The sequence below is a fragment of the Condylura cristata genome, unplaced genomic scaffold (assembly GCF_000260355.1).
Source record: "Condylura cristata isolate star-nosed mole 26May11 unplaced genomic scaffold, ConCri1.0 scaffold00031, whole genome shotgun sequence".
NCBI lineage: Eukaryota > Metazoa > Chordata > Mammalia > Eulipotyphla > Talpidae > Condylura > Condylura cristata.
The window spans coordinates 13,433,257-13,456,988 of NW_004567132.1; the positions used below are offsets into that span (position 1 = coordinate 13,433,257).

The following is a 23,732-nucleotide window of genomic DNA, read 5'->3' on the forward strand; positions in this document are numbered from 1 at the left end:
AAAAAAAAAAAAACTAGTCATCAAGAATAAACAAAAAAGCCTCTCTATTTAGGTTCAAGAATCATGCAAACAGTTAAAATTAAATACCAGCAGAATCATATCCTCTGTACTCCAATCTCTGAAGGCCTCTGATTAGTGTCTCCAAAATTTCTCGTCTTGTACGAGGGACATGGTAGTTTAAGTAAGCAAATATACCTGCAAAAAAAACAAATATTTAATGGAAAGTTCTGACCAAAGAATGAAAATTAACATACTTATGACAGATTTCTTATTTGCACAATTGTCTTCAATGTGCCAAAATGTGAAGCTAAGTCAACATTTATTTTTTTTTTAAGACTTATTTATCTATGCACACAGATCTGGGGAACAGGCCAGAGGTGAGGGGTAGGGGAGGGGTGAAAGATCCACCAGAAACAGAGTGATAGAACAGACAGACTGATAAAGTACACTGCTGAGGGAAGCAGTGGTAAGACAAGAGGGGTCTGCCATGCCACGTGGGTCACCTCCATGGCCAGGATCAAAATTGTGCTGTGGCTAGCTTTGGAATACTAAAATTTAACTTGATGCGCCACCAGAGGGCCCGTAGGTCCTCCTTTAAACATTAAAGAATTCTGGGCTCTCCCTCGTGGCACAACAGGTTAAAGCATCACATTATGAAGCTCTCCAAAGTGAGGCCACTGCAGCACAGGTTCGATCCCTGGCCACGAGCTGACCCACATGCATGGCAGACCTCTTCTGACCCACCCGCTACGCCCCTCAGCAATGTATTTTGTCAATCTGCCTGTTCTGCTCCCCACTCTGTCTCTGGTGAATCCTCTCGCCTACCACACCTCTGACCTGTACCCCAGTTCTGTGAGCATAAATATTTATAAAAAATAAAATAAAGAAATCCTTACTTAAAAATTGTTCATTGGCAGTGAAACTTTTTCAAAAAGGAATTCCTCATAAGTACGCCTTTTTCCAAAGAAGCTTATAAGACTATTCAATTCTATCACTATCATTTTGTCAAGTTTATTTTATAATTAAGCAACAAATACGTGGTTTATGTCCTACATACTGATCATTATCATCTTCTGAAGTAGTATTTTATGTTATAACAAAATTTTCCCTGCTTCCAATGATCACATTTTTCAAAAACATTTAGGAATAAATAACTTATGAATACTAGTTATATGAAGAATATTGACAACCTAAGTAACTTAATAATAGGGGAAAATAGATTATAAATATATAATTATCTGGGCATTATGAAGCTCTCTGAAGCCATTGCAGCATAAGTTTGATCCTCCGCCAGGGAGCTGAGCCACATAGTGTGGCAGACCTCTCCTAACCCGCCCGCTGCTCCCCTCAGCAGTGTATTTCAGTAGCTCTGTCTGTTCTGCTCCCACTCTGTCTCTGATAAATCCTTTCACTCACCACACCTCTGGCCTATACCCCAATTCTGTGACCATAAACAAATTAAAATATATATATACATATATATATTCTTAAGAGAAAATAGTTTAAATCACTTGTTCATCAGCTATTTGCAGTAGACATCCATGATACATATTAACAACACTTACAAGTTCACAGAAAGCAACACTCATTTGGAAAAAATAAAACTAGAAATAAAAGAACTAGCGCAATGTGAACTGAACAAAAAGCAAAGAGGTAACAGAACACAGGTGAAGAAAGTTTTCCAAAGTTTTCCATGATCGCCCTTTTTCAGAGTGAATATAGAGCTTAAATGTATAAAAACTGAAGACAGGCCCTCCCTGGTGGCTCACTGGATTAAAGCACAGCACTGCAAGCAAGCCACAGTCACTGCAGCATGAGTTCGATCTGGCTCAGGTGATGATCCACATGATGAGGCAGACCTCTCCTGATCTGCCTACAGTGTACTTCCTCCATCTGCCTATTCTGCTCCCTATTGTTTCTGGTGAATCTTCTCACCCCCCTGTATCTCTGGCCTGTACCCCAATTCTGTATGAATAAATAAATCTTTAAAAAAAAAAACTGAAGACAGAAATTAAGTTCAATCTGCTTGCTTATGTAACAACTTCCCTTTTCTTAATTAGATTATACTATAAAACCATTAATTAATAAAGGGATTAAATTAAGTCTATAGGGTAGCACTCCATTTGAAAAGGTATCTTTGTTTCTTTAAAGAGCTTGGTCCCATTGAGGTATTTCAAAATATAAAAATTAGACTGTTTAGAACAATGAAATGTTTTTAAAGTAGAATTCATGCTCCTCAAAAAAAAAAACAAGGAAATATATGTTTTAAGCTAAAGTCCTAAACAATTTCTAACAACTGTGTGAACTTTCCCAAAACAGACAATACAAAGCCAAAGGCAAACAGGTTTCCCCCACTATCTGAAAGTAGAACATTTTCATTTGTTATGGTCTGGTGTTGAACATCTCATTTTCACTGTACGACAATGAGAGCTAGGGGTTTTTGTTATTATTGTTGTTCCTTCATAAAGTATTTGTAATATGAATAAATGAAACCAATATAATCTTATTGCAAATCAAACTAATTTTTTAAAGATTTATTTATTTATGCATACAAGAACTTGGGTGTAGGCCAGAGGTTGGGGATGAGGGAAGGGGAGAGGATTCACCAGAGACAGATGTACTGAAATACTTTGCTGGGGGGAGCAGCAGCAGGGCAGGAGAGGTCAGCTTCGTCATGTGGGTCAGCTCCTGATGGAACTCATGCTGCAGTGGCTGGCCAGCTTGAAAGCCCTGTCTTTAACCCCTAAGTCACCAAAGAAGCTCCATAAATATAACGTCTATGTGTTCTACACTCCCCCCTCCCCTAATCCACCTCCTGTTGGTGCCATGGGTCACTGACATTTAATAAAGATAAAATGCACATCTCCCTGGTGATGCAAGGGATTAAGTATCAGCCCTATGAAGCTATCTGCAGCCACTGTAGCATGAGTTTGACCCCCAGACAGGGAGCTGACCCACATCGCATGGCAGCCTCTCCTGTATTGCCTGCTGCTCCCCTCAGCAGTGTATTTCAGTCAATCCACCTGTTCTGCTCCTGACTCCGTCTCTGGTGAATCCTGCCCCCCAGCTCTTATATGCATAAATGGGGTGCTCTGGCCTATACCCCAGCTCTTGGATGCATGAATACATAAATCTTTTTTTAAGAAAAATAAAAGCAAAAAGATTAAATGCACACAGAAAGCTATAAATCCCAAATAAGTACTTGTATTTTATTAAAAGACAATACACAGAAAATATATCTTTCCCCAAAATAATACATAACACAAATGTGCTAAAGAAAACTGAGTCGCAAAAAAAAAGAAAGAAAATTGAGTCTCAACTAGTACTGTCCACCACTAGGACTAGCATTAAATAATCTGCTAAAGGAGAATGCAATCTAGCTATTACAACAAATATTTTTTAAAAACATTACATTACCAAAAATTGATTCCAGTCTCAGGTGCTCTGAAAAGCCCTAAGAGGAAGTCCAAAGCTACCAAATACCAACAATATAGCACATGTAGAAAAAAAATCACTACTGAATCATCTCTCTTTTCTAATTCTGATAGAAAAAGAAATAGTAATGACATAAAACTTTATTAAGACTTAATACATTTTGAAAAGCAAATTCACAGTGATGTAATATTAAATTCCATGTTTTCAACACAAGTAACTTAACAGCATTCAATTTTTTTGACATTATTTTGAACTTTAATCTTCTTGGTTTTATACTGGTTCACCTTGAGATCTTGAGTATAATTTCACCGGGAAGAGATCTTCTATACCAATAGCCATCTTCAAACAAACATAAAAGTGTAGCTATTTGATAAACTAATAAAACTCACAGCAAATATTTGTTATCACTTTAAAAAAAAAAAAAAAGTAGGCCCTCCATGGTGGCGCAGCGGGTTAAAGCACAGCACTGAGAAGCTAAAGCCACTTCCACATGAGTTCGATTCCCGCCTGCCCCGGAGGTGACCACATGGTGTGACAGACCTCTCCTGACCCGCCCGCTGCTCCCCTCAGCAGTGTACTTTGTTGATCTGCCTGTTCTGTACCCCGCTCTGTCTCTGGTGAATCCTCTCACCCTCCACATCTCTGGCCTGTACCCCAGTTCTGTATGCACAAATAAATAAATCTTTAAAAAAAAAAAAAGTAGTGTTGCATTGAAGAAAAGCCTTTGTGTTATTTTAACTCATGTGTGTTCCCAAAGGTTTTCATTGTATCGTCCTATCTCAGCTTCCCCTTCTGTGAAATAAAGGTTTGATTGAGATGGTACAATAGATTGCACAGCAAGTATCAACAAGCTATTAAATGGTAGTGGCTGTAAGAGAACGTAATGACCAAGGATTCCAGACACTGTTTCCTAAACAGGAAGGAAAGCCATGATTGATTAGCAACTGCCGCTACATGGGGGGCAATACCAGCACAAGGGCCACATATTTCTTACCTCTATAATATGAGAACATCTACAGTCCCCTCTGGCTTGACAGTCTATAATTTCTGAGGCTTCACTGGTTGCTTTAGAGACATTACCAATGAATTTTACTTCTTTTCTGGACCTCTTTGTTACATGTACTTGAATTTGGTAAATACAATATACACAGTGTATTTATGTTTTATTATTCAGTGTATATTGTATCTACCAAACTAAAACTGGAAATGTAGTAAAGTACCTTATTGTTTTCAAAGCATATTGTTCATAAAAGCAAACGATAATAAAAAAAAATGAAGATTTTTTCTACAAAACTGTATTATACCTAATATAATATTTATATTCAAATTTTCTGTATTATCAAAACAACTGTCTTTTACAGTGGACTTGTTCATTCTAGCATATAATAAATGAGTGTGGCTCATTTTTTATTGTTATGTCTTTTTAGTCTCTTGAAATCCATAATGTCTCCACAACTGCCCTGTTTTCCCCAAGACACTGATACTGACAAGTCCAGGCCAATTTCTTGACACTTTCATCTTCCAGCCATGTTTAATTATTTCCACACTGTGGTCTAACCAGTTGCTCTATTCCTTATACTTACTATAAACTGCTAGATCTAAAGGTTTGCATAAATGACATTAAAAATTTGGAGCAAGAATTATCTATAAGAAAGTGTATGTGTTTTATGTTTTCTGTTGGTGACCTACTAATGCTGCTAAGACTTATCACTGATATAAGGTAAAGACAATCAGATTACTTAGCCTATGACACTGAAAGATCTTCAGAATATAATACTTTCTAGGACTTTATAGAGATTTGACAACATGGATTTTAAGACATTTATACTTGCTTTCTGTGGTCATATAATGGTGCATTTCCCAATGAGTGCCATCTTAAAGTCAACGAAATGGCATAGTATCATGTTCCAACTCAAAAGGCACATGGAATATGGGCCTTTTCCTTAGGAGGAAGTACTACTATCATCAATAATTATTACTGTCATGTCATGGTTCCTATGGAAACAAAGTAAAGGAGAAGAAGAAGAACAGAAGCAGGAACACTATTATGCAAACAGCAGGAACTGAAAGGAAGGAAAGGATGACACATGTGGAGCACTTTTCTAAGATAAAAGTAATGGAGCTAGAGAAGGAATATAGATTAGCCTAAGTAATCCCTAGTTGGGAAAATGGGAAATAAACAAATTGAATCTTTCAGTTTCACAGAAAGATACTTGACAGCATTATTGGCCTAAAGCAGTCCAACAACTGGGATTAGGAATTGTCTATAATTTTAAAGGAGCAGCAATGGCAAATAATCAGTTAATACAGCATGAAGGGATATTTACCAGTAAAGTATTAATAATTCAAAATAGTTCTTATTAGCATAAAAATCACTATATTGACCTCTATTTCAGATTTTTGACTTGTGTCTTATCAAACCTACCATTATACATTCTACTTAAGGTAACTACCAAAGACTAAAAACCAGCTCCAATGCACTTCAATATTTGCTCCAATACCACATACAGTGTCTGTATGCACAGTGCCTATATGAAGATTAGATGATTTTCTACTGCCAGGGACATAGGTGGTTTTTCTACTCCCAAACCACAAGTGCTTCCAAAGTGTTTTCATATTAATGGAATATACTTCAAATAAATCTCTCCCTAAGTGGGGAACGGGATCAAAAACAGTGGGGGGAGGGAAATGCACTGGACTGTGGTGATGGCACGTGGGTGATTTGGTGATGGGAAGCCCACGAGGATAACAACTGAGATGAAAAAATGCACAAAATGATGTAAAAATAAATTATATTGTGTTTTTTTTTAAATCTCTCCCTAACTGAAGCAGATGCTTGTACTCATTAGTAACATTCTCAGAAAATAGTAACAAGTTAAATGACATGAAAATGACTTTTTAGCACCTTAGCTAACAAAATATTTAGATATGACCTGGATCAAACACTTGACACACTTGGTTAAAAGTAATCTAGTGGCAAATAAAGACTATTAAACCTTAATGAAACAAAGCTGAGTAAAACCAATCAAATTATTAAACAAATGCTACATAATAAATTTAAAAATCTCCTTTTACCAGCACACAAAAGGATATAAGCACCACTACTAGCCCCATAAACAATGTCACAATCCTTCAACTATATATTTATCTGCATATATGAACTTAGATGTATATAGATTTAGAGGAACTTTTAAAAACAGAAATGTAATAACATTATATGTATGTTATTCTGTACTTTTTTCTCTTAAGATATTGGAGATGGTTCTATATCAGTAAACACATATTTTCCCTATTCCATTTCATTACAACATACTAGTCCATAATAGACTTATCAAACTTTACCTAATCTTTTCCATCTTAGATTTTTCAATTTCTTTTATAAGCATTCAATATCTTTTCCCTAATAGCAAAATACTGGTTCTGATATCCTCTACTTTGTTGTAACACATGTTGCCACTGGAATGACGCTCCATAACACTTTTCTCTTGCCCACTTAAATTCAGAAAGTCAACGTACTAATTAAACCCTAACATAACCAAGTATAAAGTCCCTCACAGTCCATCTATGTCATCATTTTTCCTGAGGAAAAGCATGTACTTCCTGCTCAAAAACCTTTAGTCATTTCATCTTTCCTACTTCCTTCTGACCAATCACATCACACCACAATTTTTCATCATCTTGTCAAGTCAGTCCCTTTGGGTCTGTTGTGGTCCTACTCTTGTATCCTCAAGCACTCCCAGACAGAGTATAAGCGCAATACAGAACCAATCCATCCATTTCAAATTCACTTTTGTATAAACTCACCCAACTGCTAACCAATCCTGCTATTCATTGTTTGCCTAACTTTAAAACAACCCCTAGATAATATTCCAAAGTCTAAAATCTAGATTGCTTTCAAAGCCCATTTCTCTCTTCCCAACTTCCAGTTTCTCACTTTACAGAACTGAAGCCTCCACCTTCATTTTAAGTTTCTCCTTTCTTCCAATCTCAAAACAGAAAAACATTTTCATACACAACTTCCTAAAGCCAGTCTTATCTGTAACCCTTGATATGTGATTCCACCAATTATGTAGCCTTAGAACCTCTTATTAATATCAAAATACAGGCACAAGGTGTCAAACTGAGCACTATGAAGCTATCTGCAGCCACTGTAGCACAAGTTTTATTCCTGGCCAGGGAGGTGACCCACATGGCGCAAAAGACCTCTCCCATCTTGCCTACTGCTCCCCTCAGCAGTATATTTTGGTCAATCCATCTGTTCTGCTCCCCACTCTGTCTCTGGAAAATCCCCTCATCCCCTGCACTTCTGGCCTGTACCCCAATTCTTGTATGCATAAATAAATAAAATAAAAAATATATACATAATAACAATGTTTTGAGGCTCTGATAATACAGTGGACTAAAAATAATACCACTTTAATATAATAATATAATAAAATTTGTATTATCCAATGTTAACTTTATTCAGTTTATAAATAAGGCTTAGCATATGAATCAGTGAATAGATACCTAGTGAGAAATTTATAGCTTACAGATCCAGAACTCAACTTTTCAACTCTCTCAGGGACCTCTGTTCCACAATGCTCCCTCCCTACTCTGTTGGTACACTTGCTCCTCCTAAACACAAACTCAGGTCCTTCTGCCTCCACATATGCTTCCAATGTTTTCTTTATAACCAATCCAATTAACTTCTCTCTGTAGTATTAAACATGAAAGATCTTTCCTCCTTCAGATTCTGTCTTGGCCAGTCGACTTCTTTGGAACACCTTCTGTTTGCATCCACTGTTCTTTGGTCTCTTCCTGGAAGCTCTATTTCAATTTTTTGAACCCACTGGCAGTAGGTCAATTTATTTCCTTCTTCATTCACTACTGGGAAACATATTCCTAAATTTAAGAATTAATCCTGCCCATTACCTAGAATATTCCTGGCCTAATCATAAAGTCTCTGCATTTCTATTCATTCCACTTATCATCTATAACACTAATAAAAAAGCACTGTATATTATAATCCACACATGTTGCATGTTTATTGTGACAGCAATTCTTGAAGACAAACCCCTTGTTTCTCTTCTCTCTTCCAAAAGGCAAGAGTATCCTATATGAAGACATCAGTTCAAATCTAGGTACCTGGAGTGAACAATCAAAAATTCCCAAACTATACAACAAGAATATAATTTTGCAAGGTGTGAAATATGGTAAAAAAAAAATTTCATAATTAAAAGTCTCCATAATTAAAGGTCTAAGAAACGCTACATTAAACAAAGTTAACAGATTCATTTGGAGAACTTCTTACAACCTGTAATCTTGCCAATTGTTAATCTCCAAGGAAGAAGTTCACAAACTTTTTTTTATATATCTATTTACATTATTGTTCATTTTATAACAGTGTCTACTTCTCTCCTTCCCCTCCTGTCATCCCCATAGCCCCCCACATTCCTCCCCCCCTCCTTCTGATCCTTCTCTGTCCTCTCCCGTAGGGTCTCTCTGGTTTATACTTGTCTGTTTGTTTTTGTATTGTTTTGTTGTGTTTTGTATTGTAATAAAAATATACTGTCTTATTTGGTTCTCTTATAAGAGAACCAAAGTAAAACCATTCAACATTTTTCTTTTTCCTTCTGACTTATTTCACTGAGCATAATCCCTTCCAGCTCCATACATGCTGCTACAAATGGCATGAGTTTCTCTTTTTTGATTGCTAAATAGTATTCCATCCTAGATGTATACCACATCTTCTTGATCCAGTTGCAACAGGGTGGTCCCCAGAAGAAGGGGAAGTTCCAGTTTCACTGCCCTAACAAGAAGGAGGGTGGAATTGACCAGAGATGAGAAGGAATCTGAAGAAGGAAGAAGCAGAATGGAAAGACAGGAGACCTGAAGGAAGTACATGGAACAGTGGGAGACATATGAAGAAACCATGCTTCTTTCTTGGCCCTGGACTCAGTGAAAACAGATGTGGGTGAGAGACCCATGGGGAGGTTGACCATGACAGCTTATTGATCATATAAACTTTTCCAGGGAAGTATATTTGTAGCAGAATTGAACCTATCTGAGAAACTTTTTTGTGGAGCCTTTTGCAAATATTGAGCAGGAGGTAGGTTGTACTCATTAGTGTATATTGATTTTGATTTTGCTCTTTTCCTCCCAGATTTGTGTGGCCATTTCTGACCCTTTTCTATGGGTCTCAGCCAAAAGATATTTTAGCCTTGTGGAAGGTTTTCAGGCCTTGGTATGGGCCAATCCCTTTTGGGTAGACTTTTACCCACGAGGGGATGGATAACTTCAGGTATTTGATTTAGAAATGTATTCTTTGTCTTTTCTGTATTGTACACTCATTGCATTAAAGTTCCTCTCCATTAAAGTTCTTATGTCTTGTCTTGATGAGGCATGGATGGCAGAGGAACCTATTTAGAGCAGGCAGGTTTAGTGGTTCGGTGGTGCTCCTCTCTCCCTGCCCTGTAACACAGTCACCTAGTTTTGGGCATTTGGGTTGTTTCCAGAATTTACCTATTGTAAATATGCTGCGATAAACACAGGGGTACATGTATCTTTTTGAATTAATGTTTTTGTGTCCTTTGGGTAGATTTCTGGGAGTGGAATTGCTGGGTCATATGGTAGCTCCTCACAAACTTTGTTATAAAACTCTTTCCAATCTTCTACAGTCCACTACCAGCACCTATTTCTCCCTCTCCAGAGAAAACCGCAGAGGAAATGTTTATTAAGCAATTTTCTTTCACATTTACTTCATATCCATATGATTTCTAAGGATATGTTAATAGTATAGGTTTTATACTAGTAACCAATTGCAGCATCCCTCAATACCCCCAAAGCCATTAGAAGTGCAATATAAAAAAAAAAAAAATTTAAGGATTCACTTCAGAATAGTTTTAAATAACAAGCTCCTTTACCATTTTTAAATTATAGCACCCTTCCAACTTCTAAAAGTATGCACTCTGGTTCAGAAGGGTATAAACTCTACAATTATTTTTTTAAAAATAACAAAATCTGGCCCTCCCTGGTGGTGCAGTGGATTAAAGCACAGCACTAAGAAGTTTAAGCTACTTAGGCATGAGTTCGAGCCCTGCCTGCCCGGGAGGTGACCACATGGTGCGGCAGACCTCTCCTGACCCGCCCGCTGCTCCCCTCAGCAGTGTACTTCGTGGATCTGCCTGTTCTGCTCCCCACTCTGTCTCTAGTGAATCCTCTCACCCTCTGCATCTCTGGCCTGTACCCCAGTTCTATATGAATAAATAAATAAATCTTTTAAAAAAAATCAAAAAAAATTAACAAAATCTGTTAAAAGTTGTGGGTAACTTAAGTGACTTGACATTCTCACCAAAAGTCTAATATAAATAAAGATGAACAAACTGCACTTCAAAGAAGCAAAAATGCAAGAAGATAAAATAAATTTAGAAACAGACATACTATTCTTCTCTGGGATACCAACAACATTTACCATGGCACTTACAAGTTCCAAAAAGTACTCCAAGAAAAAAGTCAGTTCAACATTTTTCAATCTGTTCAGCCTTCCAAATTTACTTAATAGACTAATATAACCTGGTAAACATAACAATTTTATCTGCATGTATGAAAGAAAAAAGCCTATCACAGAAACGTCAGCCCTCATCTTCTGCTTCAATATTTAACAAAGTAATCTCTTAGAAAATCTCGAACAGACAGCAAGTAATCAGAAAGGAAATCTCTAAATGTCCACATCTAATCTAATTTCCACTCAATTTCTCTAACTGGAAATTTTATTTCAATAGCTAAGAAGGGGGGGGATAAAGATAAACTCTTACCTTTTTACCAATAACCTTCCAAATTTAAATATGAACCCTATTCCTGGGAATCACCCAAAAGCAAGACCTCAGAAATGCTTGGAATACTAGTTATTTGTTTATTCTCTTAACCTATTTCCTCAGCAGTAAAACTCTGGATTGGGTACATTGCCTATGTGAAAGCTGCCAACATTAGTCTCCACCCTAAGCTTCACCCTTATGTTAACCTTCTCTAAACTGGACTTCATTTTTTTCTTTAATTGTATTTTGACACCCTTTTTTCCTGGAAGATGAATTGGTGACCTATAATCAGGAAGTCAAGTACCTGATTAGACACATACTTCATCATTCAGGAACAGTTAATTACCAAAGGAAACATACTAGATATTAATCAATTTGCTTTACATTCTAAACTAAATTGTGTCTTGCAAAACCACTCTACTAACTAGACACAGCAAAAGTATAACTGATTCTAAAATCAGCTCCACTCTAATAACTTCAGCTATTTACAGGAGTTTCTGTTTCTGTGCCCTTTAATCTAAATTTAAACCTGCTTGTTTTCTGAAGCTTGAAATTAGCATAAAGTTAAATATGGGGAAAATATACACTAATGAATACAACCCACCTCCTGCTCAATATCTGCAAAAGTCTCCACAAAAAAGTTTCTCAAATAGGTTCAATTCTGCTACAAATATACTTCCCTGAAAAAGTTTTTGCTTCCATGGGTAAAGTCAGTTGTAAATTTCAACAAGAAAGGAAAAATACAATCTTTTCATTGACAAAGAGCGAGTTAACACCAACATTAGAGTATATCTAACAAAATCTTTTATGAATATTTTAGGTAATATTAAACTGACTAAATCTTGAGAAGCATGTCATTGTAATAAAAGTCCTAATTTTTAACTGTTCTATGTAAAACTTTCATGAAATGAGGAGCAATATTTTTCACAGCTAAATATTTTTAAATAGTGCACGTGCCAATGATACATTTGCACTAGCTACACTATGGTCCTGTCACCACCAGGCCTATTCCAAGAGGGTCAAATCTAAACCCATTCACCAGGTCAGTAACTAACAATGGTTTCTGTTGGGGGGGGGGCAGGAAGTAAGAGTTTATAAGTAATGCCATTGCTGTAGCTCTATCCTATAGTTCTGTTTTCTATTGGGTCTGCCCGGAAGAAAGCAACTAAAAACAAATGTTTTTAAAAGGGTAAGTCCTAGAAGGTTGCAGTGTAAGTTCAAGGGACCTCATCTGATGTTCCACAGGTTGCTTCACTCACCTAGTGGCCTCTCTTAAAAGGCGTCCCCCCACCGCACCCCAGTTCCCTCAACCCTCTGTCTTCTCCAGTATAGACATTTCTCTTCCCTTTAGGTTACCTTCTTCGAGCAAAACCTCCTCCCCACTTGGGTTCCCCAAGGTCTCTCTAGGTCCCGCCCTCCTCTCAGGTGCCCTCCTAGGTCTACAGCCCCCGCTGGCTCACACAGGCCGGCGCGGGCCCCCAGCACCAGTAGCCACCGTGGATGCCTCCCACCCATCACCCAGATTTCGTAAGCTCCGGGCTCCGGCGGCGCCTCCGGCCTCCGCGGCGCCAGCACCTCACCCAGCACCTCACCGCAACACGCCCCCCGCCCCCGGCCCCTTACCGCACATGATGTAGGAGGCAGGGTCTGCAGAGCAAGCGGCGAGTGATCGGCGAGGTTGGTAGCGCACCCGCACTACCCTGTGGAGCAAAAGGGGGATTTGGGAGCCTGGGACGAGCCGACACGACTCCCTCCAGGATGCGACCGCCGAGGTAACGACAGCCTCCTTGGCCTCCCAGGCTAGCCAGCAACCGCCGCTGAGCCCCGCCCCTCGGCGCACACCACGCCGCCGCGCCGCAGTTCACAGGTTCCATTGGGCGGTGTCTATGCCACTCACGCGAAGATCCCGCCTCCCCTCGCCGCCCCGCCCCGCCGCGCCCCCGAGCCCACGCAGGCAGTCAGTAGCCTGCTGGCGGCGGAGACGTGGCACGGCCGGGAGCTGCATCCGCATGAAGTTCCTGGAGCAGCCTGGGCTTTAGGAGAGCAGCGGGGGGGCATTTGCCAGAGGGCAGAAGGAAACTCGGTGACTATCTGGCAGTGACGTAAAAGATAAGAGAATGGGATTAAGAAAGGGAATAGAATAGTGTTGAGGCACACGCCTGGTGCTTTACAAGGCCCAGGCTCGGGCACCTCTTGTTGCGAGAGCAGAGGAGGAAGCAAGCCTGGAAAGGGAATCCCGAAAGATACACAATTCCTTAGGAAGGAATATAGGCTGACGAAATATTGCTAAGACTTGAGTGAAGTGAGGGAAAAGAAGTAACAAGATTTTGACTGAAAAGCATCCTTTGTCTTTCTACTAAAACGTGATTCAAATTACCAACTCAAGTTCCCCGTAACATGCTTGGCCTCCCAAAGTCCTCTGTTTCCCATCTCCACCATCACCCACTGCCTTTCAGACCCCCAGCTTTTTGCGAAGGGGAAAGAGGAGGATGTAATGCTCACCTGCCCAATACTTGTTCTTGGGCTTAGAAACGCTGGGGCAGACCTCTGACGGCCCACCCAAGAGGATTGCTGGAATTTGACAGCCTGTCATTTGACTCATCTACGACTAATTCTGTGATTTAATGTACCACCACGCCTGCCAAGAGAGACTTAATCAGAGATGATGGTTCTAAGAATTTACTACCTGAGATTTGCTTAGTACGATTTAGATGGTATCCTTACTCAAATTTAGATGGTTATCATAAGGCTGTTAATGACTCTAGACTGGAATCAAAAACTTGCATGGCATGAAGCTCACTGCTACTCTCTTTCTACCCCACCTTCCAATGCTTTACACTCTAACACTAAACCACTAAATTCTCAGATGGGCCAACATTCTCGAACCTTTTCACATATGAGTTACTTTTCCTGGAAGATCCACCCCACCTCTGCTTAAGTGCAATTGCCTCAGGAAGACCTTAAGGACATGTGTTAACTTCTCATTTTTTTAGCTACTCTGTCTAAAGCAATATGCCCAATATTTGATGTGGTATTCTTTGTTTTTTTTATTTCCCTACTAGGCTAAGTTTCTTAAGACAATAAGGTTTTATATACCCAATACATAATATAAATCTTATCACAAAGTAAGGGTTCAAGAACAATTTTTGGAATGAGTGAACGCCATATGTTCTTAAGCAGAATTGGCTGGTTATATATCAAGTGAGCAAGTGACTTTTTCTTAGGAAAAAAAAAAGTCTTTTTATCATTGGGCTCAAGGAAGGGTCAGAATTCACATTTAACTAACCAAAGTATTTCTCACTGGAAGTCCTATAATACTCAGACCCTTAGACAGGTCCCCAAATCACTCACTGGAAAGTTAGAAAACTGTGAACTATTTGTTAATACTCATCTTTTTCAAAGATTCATTTATTTATTTGGAGAAGAACTAGGGTGTAGGCCAAAGGTGCAGGGTGTAAGATGATTCACCAGAGAGTGGGGAGCAGAACTGGCAGATCTACTGAAATAACATTGCTAAGGGAAGCAGCTGGTCTGCTGTGGTCTGCTGTGGGGAGACAGGAGAGGTTTGCTGTGCCATATGTGGGTTAGTTGCTTGGCTAGGGATTGTACTCAGGCCTTAGTAGTGATAGTGTAAAGACTTAACCCCTAGGCTACCAAAGAGGCCCACCAAAACATGGTTCTTAATTCAAGATGCAAAAGTCTTAGTTTCAAAACACTCGTCAAAAAGAGGTTCTGGTAAAACCTCAGTGATATTGCCAAGGAGTTAAGGTATGACTCTAGTACTTGAACAATACCTTTGTGCATTGCAGCAAATCTGTCTATGCCATAAAGGAAATGCCAGTAATGCCTCCAAAGTTCTCATTCTCAAATTCTAACAATCTACTGAAACTCTTACTTTCCTCTTCTGCTTGTTCCTCCATGATTGTGGCTATCAACTTTTCTTCTTCATTCTACAGCTATTTTAAAAGATACTTATCAAGTAGTTAAGAGGAAGAAATTTTGAAAGTCAATATTTTCCCAGTCCAGCCTTGAATAACCTCAACAGCCTACTACAACAAAGAATCCTTTGTAACTCTGTGCCAGTCAAGTTACTAAGACAGAACGTTGCTTGTCTGACCCCCATCTATATAGAGCTTTGCCTCAGCTGGAACTCTGGGAATAAAAGTAGAGAAGTAAATGATCTATGAAGAAAAGGAGGTCTTAGTCTATTCAAGCATCTGAAGAAATTAATTTTCTTTTCTGACCAAAAGTTCTAGACCAGACTAAAGAAAAAAAAAAAAGTAATGATCATAAGAGTATCATTCATTATCACTATCTATAGAAACCAAATTTCCCATTCACAAGATTAGTCCTATCAAACCCAGTGGCTCCCAGCCTCCCCCTTACCATCAGTTGGCATCTTTGATTTTTTAAGAAAGATTTATTTTGGGGCCCTGGTGGTGCAACTGGTTAACACACAGCACTATGAAGCTATCTGCAACCCCTGAGTTTGACCTGTGACCAGGGGGGTGACCCACATGGCGTGGCAGACTCTGTTGATCCTCTCACCCTCCTGCACCTCTGTATGCATAAATAATAAATCTTAAAAAAACAAAGATTTATTTTTAAATGTATGCATACAAGAACTGAGGTGTAGGTCAGAGGGGCAGGGGGCAGTAAGAGGATTTCCCAGAGAGAGAGTGGGGAGCAGAACAGGAAAATCTACTGAAAGAAATTGCTGAGGGGAGCAGCAGACAAGATAGGAGAGGTCTGCTGTACCATGTGAGTTAGCTCCCTAGCCAGAGATCTAACGCATGCATGCAGTGGCTGGCCAAAGTTTAAAAGCACTGAGACCTTAACCTCTGTGCCACCAGGATCTCATAGCTGTCATTTTTTAAAGAAACAATGATCCATAACTGAAATAAATTTGTGAGTTTTAAATGTCCCCATGTTTGTAATTTTTTGTTACTCCCTATCTGAATTCCAATTACAATAAAACTATTAAAATTAAAAAGCTCTGTAAGAGTGGGTATAATATACAGGATAGCACAGCAGACCTCTCCTATCTCACCCACTGCTCCCCTCAGCAGTGTATTTAAGTATATCTGCTTATTCTGCTCCCCACTTGTCTGTGGTGAATCCTCTCATCCCCTGTGCCACTAGCTTGTACTCCAGTCCTTGTGTGCATAAATAACATAAAATTAAAAAAAAAAAGTTTCATTCTTGACAATTTTATCATCATCTTCTACCATCTATGGTCTACTTACACTTAAGTACTGCCAGTTGATTAAAAATATATATATACCATCTCAAACGCTTGCATCGTTGTCTTTGCCTTTTTTTTAAAGGAATCATTAAAAATAGTACCATTTACTAAACATAGAGCCTGACTACAAAAGACTAGTCACTCACATAATAGGTTATACAGGGAACAGAAAGTTCCCTTGTCCAAACTCTATCTGTAACTATCTATTTAAGGCAGAACACCTCCCTTCCCCTAGAACATCATTAAGTTGTTACCATCTATTAAAGATTTAGAGCGAAATTATTTATACAATTACTTTTCATTTGGTACCAGATGTGAAAAGGTCACTGAAGAAACTCAAGTTTTGATGGGGCTAAAGATAAAATCAGAAGGCAGACAGTCTTGGACAGAGTATCTTGATTGATAACACTGGGCAAGAAAGGAACACTATAATAATGTTTGTGGAACTGGTTATGGAAATGTAAGATATGAAAAAAGATATAAAAAATAAGTTGGCAAAATTTATCTACTATGTTGGTTATTTTTTTATGTTAACTTGACTAGGTCACAGTGTCCAGATTTTGGTCAAAACTTGTTTTGGAAGTTTCTCAGAAGATGCTTTTAGTGAGATTAACATTTCACAACTGTTGAGTAATGTAGATTGCTATCCATAATGTGAGTAAACCTCATCTAATCCTTTGAAGGTCTGTACTCAAAAGTCTCCTTTAGCAACAAAAGAAGGAATTCTCTAGCACAACTGGGCTTAAACTGTAACACTGACTACACTCTGCATCTGTGAATATCTATCTGGGACTATAGAGAGGTTTAGTATAAATATTCTTTTTTTAGACTACAAGAACTGAGGTGGAGGCCAGAGGTACTGGAGGGTGAAAGGATTCATCGAAGATAGATTGGGGAGCAGAACAGGCAGATTTACTGAAATAACACTGCTTAGGGAAGCAGTAGGTGAGACAGGAAAGGTCTGTGTCATTTGTGGGTTAGCTGCCTGGCTGGAAATCAAATTCAGGCCAGAGTGGTGATAGTGCTGAGATTTAACCCCTAGGTCACCAAGGAAACCCTAATATAAAAAAATAAAAACTATTGTATGATTAAACCATACCTTCTAAATCTTTGTTTGTGCTCAATTAGTATTTTCATTTTCAGATTGATATTTGGCTTGTAAATACAGTAAAATTATTAACAAGCCCTAAGTTATTTAACAAAACCTCCATGACTTACCAGGTATTTTGCTAGATGGCCAGCTTCAAATGACTGAATACCTGACAACAGTGGCTAGACACAGGAAACCTTTTATCTCACGATATTATGAAAATGGATGGCTCCTAAACTCATTCAAAAGTCAATAATGTCCTCAAAGACTCAGGTGCTGCTTCTTTCCGGTTATTCTCAGTGGGCTAGTTTTTTTTTTTTTTTATCATGATTACAAGTTGACTGTCATAACCTTACCCATTTAAGTCTTCATAATATTAATACACTATACAAAGCAGGAAGGAAAGAAATATACAGGAAAAGAACCTTCTTTCTATTGGTTCTCAATCAAGAAAGATCTTTCCAGACCTTCCAATAGACTTCTTCTCACAGTTCACATTAAACAGAGCTGGACCATATGTTCACGCCTAACTAAAAACTGGAAAGAGAATTAAAATGACTTGTTTTGATTACCATGTATCAATATTAATTCAACAAAAACTATTTTAAAAAAAAAAAAAATGACTGGTTTAGGGCCCTCGCAGGTGGCACAGCGGTTAGGATGCAGCACTGTAAGCTAGCTGCAGCCGCTTCAGTGCGAGTTCGATCCCTGGTCCAGGTGATCCACATGGCACAGCAGACCTCTCCTGACCCGCCCGCTGCTCCCCTCAGCAGTGTACTTCGTCTATCTGCCTGTTCTGCTCCCCACTCTGTCTCTGGTGAAGCCTCTCACCGCCCCTGCACCTCTGGCCTGTACCCCAGCTCTGTAAGTATAAAAAAATAAACCCTTAAAAAAAAAATGACTGCTTTAGAGTAGTTATCATTTATTCCCCAGCAATAAAGTGGGACCTACTTCACTACTAAATAATTGAGAGGGACTCTCTTCACAAGAAGCTGGGGTATACATTGCATAGGCAACCAAAAGTTCCTGCAATAGTCTCCAATCTGCCTATTTCTCCATTTCCAACAAAGTTCTTCTACTTTCTAGCCTTCCTTAGTTTCTTGAATTTCCCAAATATTTTTTTACCACTTCCAATCCTGATTATACTGCTATGTATGCCTAGAATATTCTCTTACCTTTCCTCATTTTCATAGTTGTTCCTATTTATTTAAAAAAAAAAGGGGGAGCCTCCCTGTGCTTTCAAGGGTTTAAAGCACAGCACTGTGAAGCTCACAGAAGCCGCTTCAGCCCCAGTTCGATCCCTGGCCAGGGAGGTGACCTGTATGTCGTGGCAGACCTCTCCTGTCTTCCCTGCTGGCCCCCTACCCTAGCAGTGTACTTCATTGACCTGCCTATTCTGTTCCTTGCTCTGCCTATGGTGAATCCTCTCATTTGCCCCTGCACCTCCAGCCTATACCCCAGTTCTGTATACATAAATAAAATAAATCTTAAAAAAAAAAAAAAACCTTTCTAATGTGATGGTATCTCAGTCCCATGACTGCCTCTCTCCCAACAATCAAGTCCACCACTCTCCTCAGCCACTTACTTCAGTCATTTAACTGCACCTCCATCACAATCCTATAGTTTCAAGTAAAGAGCAGGTTAAAGTGAAGTACCTAGCCTACAAAGCAATTCCGAGAGTCTAGCCTGCGTTACTCTATAATAGCACGGAAAATGGGTTCTCTGTACTACTGTCTGGTTCTGTGAACCAAAGGACAAAAAACAATTCACAGCATTCACAACTGCTGGAGTTCTCTCTGTTTATTTAATCTCCATACTTTTGGGGATAAGAACTCTATATGCACTAAAACAGTGTTATTTCCCAATCTATCCTTTCCTGATATCATATGTGAAGTGATGCCTCTGAAATACGATAGAAAATTGAGAGAAGGATAATTTTCTATTTTGGCTATCTGAAAACACAGTACCCTTATCATGAAAGGTAACTGTCCAAATTTCAAGTATGGCATAGATTATAAATCTCTGAGTCAGAAGTCAACGATGGAAGAGGGACCAAAGCAGTTTCTCATTTTTTTTTAAAGATTTATTCTCAGATGTGCTTCTCCATTGGGAAATTACTAGCTAGATGCTATTTTTAAATCAGAATTGTTAAGTTTTGCTTTTAAACAAGGGGAAATTTTAGTAAAAATGTTTTCGAGTGTCTCACAAAAAAGACAGTTTAGAATATTTTAAAACTTTCTCCCCATTTACTTCTGCAAAAATAAAAAGTAAATAAATTAGAAGAAAATATTTTAAATTGTTTCACACATTATGCAAAGAAGCAACCATGATATATGAAGAACAAAAGTAAAAATATCTCTGGATAAAATCCACATGTACAGATAATGATTCAGAGTGTTATAAATAACTCATATGAGGTCAAATAAACACACATTAGAGAAAGAGAAAGAGAGAGAGAGAGATAAAGATATATACATATCATTCTCTAAGGAAAGGGCATATTTTATTAACCCTCAAGTTCCTAAATAGTTTGGTATATACATTAATGACAAGTACAACTGCTGGCCCCAAAGAAAATTAAAATATTTCAAGGTGCATTTGCTTCTTTTTCATCTGATTCATCATCCATAACCTAAAACCAAAAAGACAAAAAGATGATTTAATAATTCGAAAAGGATTAGAAATTACTATTTCGGGGCCCTCCCTGGTGGCTCAATGGGTTAAAGCATCACATGATGAAGCTCTCCGAAACCACTGTAACATGAGTTTGATTCCTGGCCCCAGAGATGACCACATGGCATGGCTCCCTGCTCCCCTCAGCAGTATATTTCAGTACATATGCCTGTTCTGTTCCCCAATCTGTCTCTGGTGATACCTCTCACCCCCTGCACCTCTGGCCTGTTCCCCAGTTCTGTAAGCATAAGTAAATAAATCTTTTTAAAAAATTACTATTTCTGATTTTAATATTACTTGTTTATACTAGACTATATAGCAATACATCAGTCCAATAAGAATAAATTTCCCAATAGCCCCCAAAACAGAGGTATACATGATAACCTGGTATCCTAACATAAAAGAAAAATGTTATCAGCCAGTTAATCAAAACACTAGTCTTTTTTCCTTGTCCCAAAAGAGACTTTCAACAATAGAATCTCAGTTGCTGTCAACAGCTGGACAAAGAATGATTAACTGATATTTCCTAATACAACTCACTCTTCTGTCTTCTTCCAAAAGCATCTTATTTACCTAAACATATTCTGGGAAGCAGCAACTGTTACTACAAAAATATATACTAGATAAATGAAATCCTAAAAAACATAATGAAATAAAATATACTAGAAACTAATTACTTTGGTTTTACTGAGACAAAAAATCATTTTACACATTAGAAAAATGTGAAAACTTTCATTGCTAATAAATCAAGAAAAACGTGCGTTAATATCTGAAGAAAAAATTTAATTAATATTCTTTCATGAGTTAACATATTACCAAAATAATGAAGACCAACTCCTTTTGAGAAAAAAATAGTAATAGTAATATTAACCTAACAATTATTTTCTCTTTACCACATCTACTACAACTAAACACCAATTCCAGTTTACAATCTAACTGCCAATTCATTAGCCCACCCTGGACAAGTGAATTTAAAACGTTCCTTTATCAATCGACCAAAGCATAACTAAGTTTTTAAGGTTATATAGAAATAATGGGAAAAAATAAGTTAAAACAATTCGTTCATAGTTGCCGTTATATTGAGTAAAAGTGAATATTAACTTCCAAGCAATTTCTATTTTATATTCAATTTTAGTAACACCTAACAAAATAATTTTGCCAACAACTAACTCTCCTTTTAGGTAGAATATTCTTAAATTTGGAATATTTCCAAATACTTACGTAATACAAACGATGTGTAAGACATGTATAACACAGAGGGCTAAGTGCTACAAAGGAATACAAAGACCTAGATAGGATTACGAATCTTTGAAGGAACATAAAGCTGAAACACACTGACTTAACTAGTTAAAGCAGGCCTCAATTCCAAGTAGAAGACTGACAAAAACTAAAAAGAATGGCAAGTATTATACCAAACACAGATTGTTTTTTAAAGATTTATTGATTTATGCATACAGAACTGAGGTACAGGCCAGAGGTGTGGGGCAGTGAGAGGATTCACCAGAGACAGAGTGAAGAGCAGAACAAGCAGACTGACTGAAATACACTCCTGAGGGGAGCAGCAGGCGAAACAGGAGAGGTCTGCTGGGCCATGTGGTCCAGCGCTGGGGATCAAACTTGCATTTAAGTGGCTAATGCTAGCTTGCAGTGCTATACTTTAACCCACTGTGCCACCAGGGAGGGCCGCAAACACAGATTTTTAATACTATTCAGAGACATATGAATGATTCTCAAAGGAACTTAAAGGACATGCCCTCTGCTTAAAGGGACAGAATTATCTGAAGAATATTTTCAAACTCCTAATTCTCATATACTCTTTCTCTCTTAACTAATCTCTCTCCATAAGGCCATGCCTTTTAGTTGAAAATCAATGCAGTGAGATCAGTATTCTACTGACCAAGTGCTGTGCTGTATTTCTTATATGTTGAGACAAAAAAAATGCAGACAGCAGGCTACAGAAAAAGCACTGAAACTCATTCTCTAATCTACTGTACAGCAATGTATGATCTTTTGATAAGCTTCTTGCCTGCTCATGTAAGAACAAGTTCATAAATATGTGGAGCTCTTCCCCTAAACACATCTAAAATCTCATGTATAAAACTTCATGCTTTTCATATTTTTTCTACAACCGGAAGAGTAGTATTCCCGAGTCTCAATTTCCTTATGGATAAAGTGGGAAGAACTTAATACACTTACATTATTAGAAGACTAAAGGAGGCAGTGTTTGCAAAAATTATTTATTATTATTTTTAAAGATTTATTTATTTGTACAGAACTGGGGTACAGGCCAGAGATGCGAAGGGTGAGAGGATTCACCAGAGACAGAGTGGGGAGCAGGACAGGCCAACCTACGAAGCACACTGCTGAGGGGAGCAGCAGGGGGGTCAGGAGAGGTCGGCCGCACCATGTGGGTCACCTCCCAGGCCAGGGATTGAAATCCTGCAGAAGTAGCTTTAGCTTCTTAGTGCTGTGCTTTAACCCGCTGCACCATCAGGGAGGGCCCCGCAAAAATTATTTTTACACAATAGGTATTCATATCAAGAAAATGTCAGATTATGACTATTGTCTCTTTTCAACTATTTATTTTAATACTAAATGAAGCTATCACATAATATTGCCATACCTGTTCCACGCCTTCTACTTCTGGAATATAAAACTGTAGCATGTTCTGAATTCCATTTTTCAGCGTAATAATTGAACTAGGGCAGCTGGTGCAAGAGCCCTGAAGTTTCAGCTGTACAATGCCATCTTCAAAGCCTTTATAGATGACATCTCCTCCATCTTCCTGCACAGTTGGCCTGTGATCAAGAACATGTGTGATACATTCAAAAGAAAAAATTTTCATCAAAAAAGATTTTTTAATAGTCACTACATTTTATTACACCTGGATTACTACCTAATTAATGTTACTACATTTTATTACATATATATTACTACCTAATTTTTTAAACAATTTGTTCCAGGAATTGTGCATTTTATAAACATTAGCTTACTAGTTATATGTAGTCAAAAGATTTTAGTACAGCTCAGTACTTACATTTTATATTGTTAAAATTCAAAGTTAGAGCAACTTTTACAACAGAGAATAATAACTGTGGCTAGTCATTTTCTATTTTTAAAATTACTTTACATGAAATGCTAAAATTCATTCATATAATCCTTTGTTCTACTTATTTTAAACTTGCCAACCAATAATCTTTTTAAGCATTTAAGATTTCATATTTCTTAATTATAATGTTACCTAAGCTATAAGTTTCTTTTAGGCGAACAGAGGAGACTGACACATAATTAGCTGACACACAATTTTTCCAGGTAAACTTTATGCTAAAATAAGACATTAATACAGAAAAGTGAATAAATCACAAATGATCAACTCAATGAATTTTCACAAATTAAACATACATTTTCCCATACCAAGAACACAGCACACCAGAAGGCCCTTGTCTTCCTCTAATCACTCTTAACAACCAAAGGTAACCATTATTCTAATTTC

At 38.0% G+C, this 23,732-nt stretch overlaps 2 protein-coding genes across 5 annotated transcripts in view; both read right to left on the bottom strand.

Moving 5' to 3' along the window:
• The window catches only part of GFPT1 (glutamine--fructose-6-phosphate transaminase 1), a 54,187-nt gene extending 41,164 nt beyond the window's left edge, over window positions 1–13,023 (bottom strand). For both annotated transcript variants that reach the window (XM_004691478.2, XM_004691477.2), the window contains exons 1-2: window positions 12,855–13,023; window positions 88–195 (exon numbers count right to left, since the gene is read on the bottom strand). In XM_004691478.2, the coding sequence (XP_004691535.2) occupies window positions 88–195; window positions 12,855–12,861 (115 nt within the window). In that variant the 5' untranslated portion in view covers window positions 12,862–13,023. The remainder of the gene's footprint in view (window positions 1–87; window positions 196–12,854) is intronic.
• Window positions 13,024–19,355: 6,332 nt separating this feature from the next.
• The window catches only part of NFU1 (NFU1 iron-sulfur cluster scaffold), a 28,465-nt gene continuing 24,088 nt past the window's right edge, over window positions 19,356–23,732 (bottom strand). For all 3 annotated transcript variants that reach the window (XM_004691479.2, XM_012731448.1, XM_012731447.1), the window contains 2 exons: window positions 22,863–23,037; window positions 19,356–20,198 (listed from right to left, as the gene is read on the bottom strand). In XM_004691479.2, coding sequence (XP_004691536.1) covers window positions 20,154–20,198; window positions 22,863–23,037 — 220 coding nt within the window. In that variant the 3' untranslated portion in view covers window positions 19,356–20,153. The remainder of the gene's footprint in view (window positions 20,199–22,862; window positions 23,038–23,732) is intronic.